This window comes from Nuphar pumila, chromosome 5 (genome assembly GCF_984573655.1).
Source record: "Nuphar pumila chromosome 5, dmNupPumi1.hap1.1, whole genome shotgun sequence".
Classification (NCBI taxonomy): Eukaryota; Viridiplantae; Streptophyta; class Magnoliopsida; order Nymphaeales; family Nymphaeaceae; genus Nuphar; species Nuphar pumila.
The window spans coordinates 22,692,796-22,702,418 of NC_143253.1; the positions used below are offsets into that span (position 1 = coordinate 22,692,796).

The 9,623-nt window shown below is 45.7% G+C and overlaps 1 protein-coding gene across 2 annotated transcripts; it reads left to right on the forward strand.

The window, feature by feature from the left end:
• The first annotated feature begins 5,882 nt into the window (after positions 1 to 5,882).
• Positions 5,883 to 7,632, forward strand: LOC149837098 (uncharacterized). 2 transcript variants are annotated; one of them, XM_090005818.1, is made up of 2 exons: positions 5,883 to 6,397; positions 6,561 to 7,632. In XM_090005818.1, the coding sequence occupies exon 2, from the start codon at positions 6,651 to 6,653 to the stop codon at positions 7,416 to 7,418; it is 768 nt and encodes a 255-aa protein (XP_089861944.1). In that variant the 5' UTR covers positions 5,883 to 6,397; positions 6,561 to 6,650; the 3' UTR covers positions 7,419 to 7,632. The 2 variants fall into 2 exon arrangements, with proteins under 2 accessions (XP_089861944.1, XP_089861945.1); XM_090005819.1 differs by having other exon boundaries at positions 6,582 to 7,632.
• The last annotated feature ends 1,991 nt before the right edge of the window (positions 7,633 to 9,623 follow it).

Consider the following 9,623-nt stretch of genomic DNA (forward strand, 5'->3'; position numbering starts at 1 on the left):
ACACACACTACAAGAAAATCGTGGATTGGCGACGAACTATATCCATCGCTCATCCGTCTCTAAGCCGTCACTAAACAGTTTAGCGACGGATTAGCGATGGATATAGTCCATCGTGAAGTTTTGCTCGCTAATTAGCAAAAAAACTTATTTGTCGTTACTTTCGTCGCTAATTTGCGATAGATTAGCGGCGTACATTATCCGTCGCTAAATTTTAAAAACAAAATAAAAAAATTGATCTCTGTCGGGCGGTATTCCAACAACAATAAGCCGGACTTGTACCGCACCCGACAGGCATTGCATAGAACGACAACTCTACCTCATCACCGGACTTGTACCATCCTTCGTGAACCGGTGCTCTTCGGCGTGCTCTCCGGCATCGCCGTCCTCCGTGAACCAGCATGCTCTCTGGCGTCACCGTCCTCCGTGAACCCGCATGCGTCGCCGATTTAAATCGAGCGAGGTCGGTTTAAATTTCGAACGGGGAGAGGGAAAATTTCATGCTCGGTTTAAATAAAAAATTAGCGAGAGAATTTTTTTGTCGTTAATTAGCGACGGAAAATTTCTCTCGCTAAATCCGTCGCTAAAATATTTTTCTTGTATTGAGAATTAGCGACAAAAAATTGGTGTCGCTAATCTGTCGCTAAGTAGCGACTGTTTAGCGATGAAAGTTTTTCATCGCTAGTCTGTCGTTACTTAGTGACAGATTCATGAAGAAAGTTTTCTCTAGTTAATCTGTCGCAAATTTGCGACGAAAAAAATTCATCGCAAATTTCTGTCGCTAATTAACATTTTTCTTATAGTGACACCATTTTTGTCGTACAATACAATCATTTTTTGTATTTTTAACCCAACTAAAATGAGGGCTAGATCAGGTGCAATCACGATGCACAAATGCAATCCGACACTGCACGTGATCACCCTCCATCTGCTATTGTACAGGCGTGAGCTCAGCAGCAGATGGAGGGTGATCAAGGGAAGCGGCACATTGCATTTGTGCAATGTGATTGCACCTGATTCAAATTCAATAAAACCTACCCTAACCACATTTTTTTTATCATCACACCTTTGTCTCGTAGAGATATCTGAAAACTAAAAAAATGAGTTTCAGCCAGGTCAGAGGCGGCTTATTGACACTCTGCATCGGCCTCTATCTAGTAGATTCTTATGGATCCTGACATCACATAAAGTTTTATTGTATTAAGAATGATAAGTTAGGTTAAATAGATCTGGATCTTAGACCGGACCCCACCAGATGAAACTTGACCAAATAAACACGGGCCAGGTCCGCTTGATCTTTCTTGCATTGAAGACAAGGGAGTTGGATCCTGATGGTATGGGGCAGGAGGTGGTCCTACTGCTACACACTAGGAATTTGGTAACCTAGGATTGACAGGCCTACTTTTCCTTCCCCTGTTAGATCTGAGCCAAAAAAAAAGAATAATAATAATAAAATAAATAAACTTCAAAATCAGGTGGAAGGAATTTTCTTGAATGCAATATCTTTCCATTTTTTGTACTGATTGACCCCAATCTTTCGTAAAGTTGTTGGGAAAAATGAGTAACATGCATGACTCAGCCCTTGTGCAGTCCAGTCCATTATTGTTCAGTATATTGTCAACTTACCTATTATTGCCATTGTTGATTATATTGCTCACTTGCTTTTTATGAGAGAGAGAGAGAGAGAGAGAGAGAGAGAGTATATGGCACTAGGGGTGGCAAAACCTGACACGACCTGCCAACCCGACCCGCCTCTTAGGCGGGTTCTGGTTGGGCTTAAGCCAACCTGTTTAATAAACGGGTCAGCCCGCCTAACCCGTTTATTAAACGGGTCGGGTTCGGGGTATGCCAACCTGGCTGACCCATTTAATAAACGGGTTAGGTGGGCGGGTCAACCCACCAACCCGCCTGCCAACCCGTCAACCCATCAACCCGACCCGCGAACCTAAGAACCCGTTTACCCGACCCAACCCATTTATTAAATGGGTTGGCGGGTCGTGTCGGGTTACCCGTTTATTAAACGGGCTGGGTTCATGTTTGCCACAACCGACCCATTTAATAAACGGGTCGGGTTCGGGTTGAGGTATGCTGACCCGCCAACCCGACACGATTGCCACCCCTATATGGCACCAAAGACAGCCAAAGTGCACAGAATCAGCACTGAAATTTCGTGGAAAGCTCAAATTGTGAAACTTTGGGCCCCTTTCTAAAGAGGGTTTGGCTCTTGGAAAACTTGGGAGCACCTTCGCATGTTCGGACGCCAAAGAACCTAAGGGTGCCATTCAGATCTGAGCTCCTTAGTGATCACAATTCACAAACTAAAGAGTAACTACACACTGTGTCACAAAAACACGTGGATGCATGATCCGGGTTCCGACTCGGAAGTTTGAAAAAAAATTGGAACATAGGACACGAGGACACGAGCAACTCCACCCTATGTCACAAAGACACGTCGACGCGAGGATGCATGATGCGGGTTCCGACTCGGAAGTTCGGATAAAATTTGGAACATAGGACACGAGCACACAGTTTTTTTTTTTTAATCAATTAAAATCTAATTTTTAATTTTTGTTAATTTGATAAAATACATTTTTATTAAAAAATACTTAAAAATATTTAAATATTGCTTGTACATGTTGGCATCTGTGTCCATGTGTCCGAACGTGTCCACTAGTATCGGCAGGGGACACCACCAAAATAGCGCTTCCATGTGACATAGCCATCACATGTTCACATGCAAAAGAGCCCAAGGTTGCTTTTGAGCGCTGCTGATCTCTGAATAGATGGACAGGTAGATCAAGGCATGAAGCCCTAGATCTCAGATCCGTATATTCCCCACCATAGACCAAACTCTATTCATTGGACTAGAAATTCTCGGATCTATAAGGGCATCAACCATACTTTAAGGCAATGTTGTTAGTATAGGTATCGGCCCTGAATCGTTTGGCCAATGATTCAGCTGTATCGAGCCTGATACTGATACTCAAGTGAATCGTTCTGTATCAGCCAAAAACTAATAAATAAACATTACTTGTCAATAAAAAAATATTTTTTTAGTATTTTTTTTACATTTATTCAAAAGTAGCCGATTCAAGAATGATGCGTATCAATTTTCTACCGATACTGACATCACCCTTAGGGGTGGCAATTGGGTCGGGTTGGCAGGTCAGCATACCTCAACACCAACCCGACCCATTTATTAAACGGGCTGGTAACACGACACAGTTAACCCGTTTAATAAATGGGTTGGGTCGGGTAAACAGGTTGGCGGGTTAGCGGGAGGGTAGGCGGGTCGGGTATGAGTAAACTGGTAAACGGGTTGACGGGCGGGTCGGGTCGTGTAAATGGGTTGACGGGTCAGGTTTGGGTAAACGGGTTGACCCGCCCGCCTAACCCGTTTATTAAACGGGTCAGCTGGATTGGCTGGTTGGCATACCCTTAACACGAACCCGACCCATTTAATAAACGGGTTAGGTGGGTCGACCCATTTACGATATGAACCCATTTAAGCCAAACCCGAACCTGGCTAAAAAGCGGGTTGACGGGTCGTGTCAGATTTTGCCACCCTAATTGCCCTAAGGTATTCAAACGCACCCAAATAGGAAACCACACCAATAGAGTAGAGGCATTTCTAAAAGATCCAACTCCACTATGGCAAGCAGCTGAAACCCACGTGATTCATCACTTTGATTGTGTTTTGGTATTTTAGGTTTGACATGTAGCCTACACCAACTAGTCAGATGAAAGATAAAGCAAACTTCCATCCAAGTAGGTGGCCATAGGCATCAACCCCACTCAAGCCAAGACAGTGTTCCACTTGGATCACATTTGCTGAGTTTTCGTGTACATTTTTTTTTTGGGTTAAAGTCAGGCTTGGGACCAGTTATACAACTGTACCATTGGGTTTTGAACTTGCAACGTCCCAATACAAGGTGACGTGCACTAGCTGCTCCTACCAGACAAGCGGAGCTCCTGTTGGTAAGTTTCCGTGTACTTGCCTAGTAGATAAACCATACTTTCAAACAGGAGAGGATCAGGTGCAATGTGATTGTTTTTTTGTCGCTGGACCTAATCACTCTTCATTTTTTGGATACAGCTTGTCAGTTATGGGACCCGATGTCAGATGGTAGGTGATGAGGTACACTTACAAGTTTGCAATCACCTATGTCACGTTGACACGGGGATGCGTGATGCGTGTTCGACACAAAAGTTTGAACACATGGACATAGAATTTTGTATTTTTTAATAGATAAAAAACTAAGTTTTTTGACATTTTTATGTTAAAAATGCATTTTTTATTAAAATAAACCCTTAAAACACTAAAAAATAATAAACTAATATTAAAATATCATCAGTACGTGTTGTGTCCGTGTCCACATGTCCTAGCGTGTCCTCATAGGCAATCACATTGCTCCATTTATCACCATCAATGCTTTTTCTTTTTTGCAACCCAACCAAGGTCTCTCTCTCCACAAGATAAGCACTGGATAGAAAAGCACCAACTTGTGTTTGTAACCTGTGTGTGTGTGTGTGTGGTTTTTTTTTTAGGTAAAAGTACCAGCTTGATTCACTTGAACAGCAAGAACTCTGATGACCATTTACATAGGCCTTGGTAGGTACACACCCAACCTGTTTGTTTGCAGCCCTCATCTTAAAAAAGTGTGGTAGGACAGAAAATGGCAGCACATTATCTACCGTGGACCACATATTGTACGCAAAGAAATGCAGTTCCTTCCTAACGGTAAAAAATTCTCAGAATCTGATGGTCCCATTCAAGCTACACACACTCTCATGTCATCAAAGCCCCAAACCTAACACAGAGAATGGGAATGTCTACTGTCAATAAACTTTCAACCAACCCATATTTCCACCTGAAAACGATGTCAAGAACCCAAAGTTCACCTGCCAACAAGTTCGACCATCTACCATTTTAACCTCATATTTCGTGTTTGTTTAGCTCCTTTCAAACTTGACCAACTTCATGAACTAGTGGAAGTGCTTAAGATCATGAACTTGATCAAAACATTAGCTTATTTTCGTCCCAAGAATCATATAAAGTTCGTGAGATTTGTCACATTTTTCTTGGTCATAAATTCATACACGACGCAACACTAGCTTCCATGGGCACATCTTACCTAATCCTTCACCAAATCGATGGACGGTCCTAAATGGATACATCAAAAAACAAGGCACGCCTGGAAGCACCACCCCACATCACCAAAACCAACGGCATCGATTGCGGCTCGGGCCCACCAAAAAGAGAGGGGTGGAATTCGTCCAATGGTAAGGGTATTTCAGTAAATATGCCCAATTAAACAAATTCCACGGAATCGGAATGTCCGCGATATCGGACACTGACGTTTCAAACGGATGACGTGGCGTGATAAGGCACGTGTGAGACAATAACGGATTCCGTCAAACCATCACCCTCCGAAACAAACGGCCGTTTGCTCGCCGTCACCTGTACCACCTTTTCTAATTTCCCCACAGAAAACGAAAATGAATAATCTGAAACCCAAAAAAAATTAAGGCCCGAACCGAAACGACTAAGACACCAATCGGGCCCACACCCGTTTACCTTGAAGGCAGGCTGATGATGTGAGTTCCGATAATCGGATCAACCTGGACACCACCCATATCCGAATCGTTTTTTAAAAGATAAAAAAAAAAAATGTCAGGTGGCGAGGGAGGAGGATAAGCTGCCCGTGGACCCCGCGCGTCTCGCATACGCACATTGTGGGGCCCACTCGCCGGACGCCAGGGGGTATCAAATCCGATTAATTGCCTCCGTCCTTCGCGTCCGAATAAATCGAGGCCCCTCACTTCACCCGGCCCTGTCCCCCTCCCTTTATATACCCCCTCTACCCGCCGCGGCCTTTACCCATCCCCCTCCCATCTTTTGGAATTTTACTTCTCTGTCCCTCGTTCCTCTCTCTCTCTCTCTCCCCGCTTTCGTTAGGTTTCCGTCTTGATTCCCCTCACGCTGTCACTCTTCCGTTAGGCTTCCGTCCCTTGCCACCAGTCCATCTCTCCTTTTAGCCTGAAGTCCCGCGCACTTTCGGTTAGGTTACCGTCTTTCTTCCACCTTACGCCGTCTTTCTTCCGTTAGGTTTCCAACTCTATTCCCTCGTCCGCTAGTGTCGGGGTGCCGTTTAGGTATACTGACGCCGTTAACCCGCCTCACATCTGGCTTTGACGTCGTTATCAGTTTCCGTCGACCTACCGTCATCTTACGGCGTGTCTCTCACTTTTCCGGTGCGGTTTTCCACCCAGTCCTCGCCGATTTACTCTGTTTCCGGCGCATTTCCAAACACATCTGAACGTTTGAAGACTATTTTATGTCGTTTTTGGCTGCCGACGTTCTTTTTGAGTCCGAAATCCGGCGTGCATGAGTTTACCGGTATGTGTTCCGACAGATTTGCTTGAGTAGGCTCTTTTCCTGCGTTATATTAGGTTTTAGCAGCTTCATTTTCGGGCCTCAAACTGGTTTCCCTAATTTCCGGTGTCTAAATACTTCATTCCTGCCGGTGTTGACCGGAAATACGGTTCTTTGCATTTCTCAGACTGCGCTTTGCATTTCTCAGACGGCGCCAGATTTTATTGCTTCCGAATTCCGTCAGGTTATGCTTTTTGGAGTCCGATAGCTGGTGGTGATGGAGACAAAACGCACCAGGGAGGATGAAGGTGATGCTGTATCGGACGCGAAGAAGGTACGCGCCGAGGTCATCCGCTTGCTGGGCGACTCGGATCCCAAAGACGGAGATCTGAGCTCGGTGACGAGTCCCGCCGGAGAAGACGCAGCAGAGGAAGACGTCGTTGCCGGCGTTATGAGAAGCCTTGAAGAAGAAATTCTCCTGCCGCCTTCGCTTTCCGTCGAAACGTCCACATCTGAGAAGGGATCGGATGTTCCGGCGTCCGATTCTGGCAACAACTCGATCTTAGACTCTCTCGTTGAGGAGGACGGTTTCTTAACGACGACATTCTCCGGCGACCTCTTGACTGAAATGGATTTTGCGGCGGGCGGATCCGGGCGCCAGGAGTCGTATCAGGTGCCGGAAAGTGAATGGGATCCGGTTTTCCCGCTTACGAGCCCCAGAGAGGGGGTCCCCGTGCCGAGCGGGTCTCCGTTGGGATACCTCCTGGGCGCATCGGATGACGAGCTCGGCCTCCCTCCGTCGGGCTCGAGTGGGCGCGAGTCTCCGAGGAGCCCTGCTGTCCTCGATCCCGCGGCCGGACTGGTGGCTAACGACTGGCAGTTCGACGACGAGTTCCAGGCCATGCGGCTCCCGGGACTCCGGTTCTGTGACGCCGACGACGGCCGGGAGGAGGCCGAGGACGGTTGTGGTTTCGGTGGCCTCTTCGACCACTCGGACGTTGCAGACGGTAGTTTTGCCGTGTTCAGCGGTAACGCGATCTCGTGAGTGGTTTTCCGTTTCATGGAAGCTGTTTCCCGTCTGCAGAGTTCTCTCTCTCTCTCTCTCTTTTGTTTCCCGGCCCGTATACGGAATGTGTTTTGACTCCTTCGTTTTGTTGGGAGAAGCACGGAAAGAAAGTCCGTTTTTTTCCTCTTTCGTTTTCGAAATTGTAATGACATTTTACTTTTTTCTTAAATGGCAAATCTACCCTTGTTCGATAGTTTCGTGTATGGGTATTTTGGTCATTCTGTCTATACGCTGTTAAAAATCATACTATCAAATTGTGTAAAAAATTTCGCGGTCTTTTCGTGTTTTTACCAGCGCAGGACGCGCTCGTGAGTAGGGGTACGAGCGAAGCAGGTATTTGACGAAATTGCACTTCGTTAGCAAGGAAATAGGATGCCGTGGGGCCGTTCCGGTCATTTTATTGGAACGAGACATTAACCAAATATATGACGAAAATGCCCCTTTTTTGCAAGATGCGTGCTACCGCCCAAATTGTCCTCATTTTTTGTGCGTCGAAAACGGCCAACCGGACTTGCCTTGCCTGTGGCAATTTAGTCATTTTCTTGGGGCGAGTTGTGCGCCTCTTTTACTTCGGGGTCGTAATGACTCTATTGTCCTCGTTAATTTCACCACTGGGATTTTTTTTTTAAAGGCAAGCTGGGGTTAGGCAGACCACTGCAACTATACCATTGGGTTTTGAACCTGCAATGTCCCAACGCAAGGTGACATGCACCAGCTGTTCCTACCAAACAAGCTGAGCCCCTTTTGGTTTCTCCCTGAGAAATTTTCCATCTTCCAAAATGCCGAACCACCTGCTTCCAAATCTGAATAGCAACTCTACAACTTATGAATAAATGATCAATGGTTTCTCCATGTTACACCAGCTGGACGCCACCCAAAAGATTGAAAACGATCTTGAGTAGGGAGTCAAGGCAGCCCACGGATATGCATCTAAAATACCTTGGCTGAAGTGCAATCTCAGCCCTTCATTGTCAAACTCACTCGAGTGATGGTAATCTCTAAGAGGTGCCTCTGACCTGATTCTGTCTCTCTTTTATTTTTTGGCAAGGTGCATAGTTCATAGTTCATGAGGTTTGACAGGATGAAACCGTATGATAATAATTGAGATATCATGCTTCTTTTAACATGTATGATATATAAATACTATTTCAATTGCCTAAACGAGCCTAGCGTTTACAACCACAAACCCCACCCCTCTGTGAGTCCCACTTGGTAAATAAGGGTGGGATTTGTTGTTGTAAACGCTACGTGAGATTGCTAATCACACCTGGCGTTTGACAGGATCCACTCACCTGTGATTAGGGTTGGCAATCGGGTCCGGTTGGCGGGTCGTGTTGGCAGATTGGCGGGTCAGCATACCTCAACACGAACCTGACCCGTTTATTAAACGGGTCGGCTGTGGCAAACACGAACCCGGCTCATTTATTAAATGAGTAACCCGACACGACACGGTTAACCTGTTTAATAAACGGGTTGGCAGGTCAGGTTCGGGTAAATGAGTTAGCGGGCAGGTTGGCGGGTCAGGTTTGGGTAAATGGGTTGACCTGCCCTCCTAACCCGTTTATTAAACGGGTCAGCCGGGTTGGTGGCTTGGCATACCCCTAACACGAACCCGACCCATTTAATAAACGGTTTAGGCGGGTCAACCTGTTTACGACACAAACTCGTTTAAGCCAAACCTGAACCCGGCTAAGAAGCGGGTTGGCAGGTCGTGTCAGATTTTGCCACCCCTACCTGTGATGAACACCTCTTATTCATGCACGATTTCGTCTATCTATAGCAAGTTGGCTTGCAATGAGATCTGAGCCATGAGCTGAGTTTGTTTTCCAGCCCTACTTGTAAGGGTCTTACTCACGGTGCTTAATTAAAAAATAAAAGGAAAATAAAGAAAAAAGATAGGGCCAAATGATGAAGAAAGAAATGCTTTCTTACGAACGGGGGCTCGCTTGTGGGGGGGGGGGGGGGGGGGTAGGAGCAGCTAGTGCACGTCACCTTTTGTTGGAACGTTGCAAGTTCAAATCCCAATGGTATAGTTGTATAACTGGTAAGGGTCTGCCTAACCCCAGCTTATCTTTTAAAATAAAAGAGGCTTTCTTACCGATTCAGCAGAAAGGACTTGTGTATAATGCAACATACGTTTAATTTCTTCTTTAAAAAAAAAAAGCATACTTTTAATTTCTTCTT

Bases quoted from the DNA above. Each gene is read 5' to 3' on its own strand.
- LOC149837098 (XM_090005818.1), top strand. From the start codon at position 6,651: ATGGAGACAAAACGCACCAGGGAGGATGAAGGTGATGCTGTATCGGAC.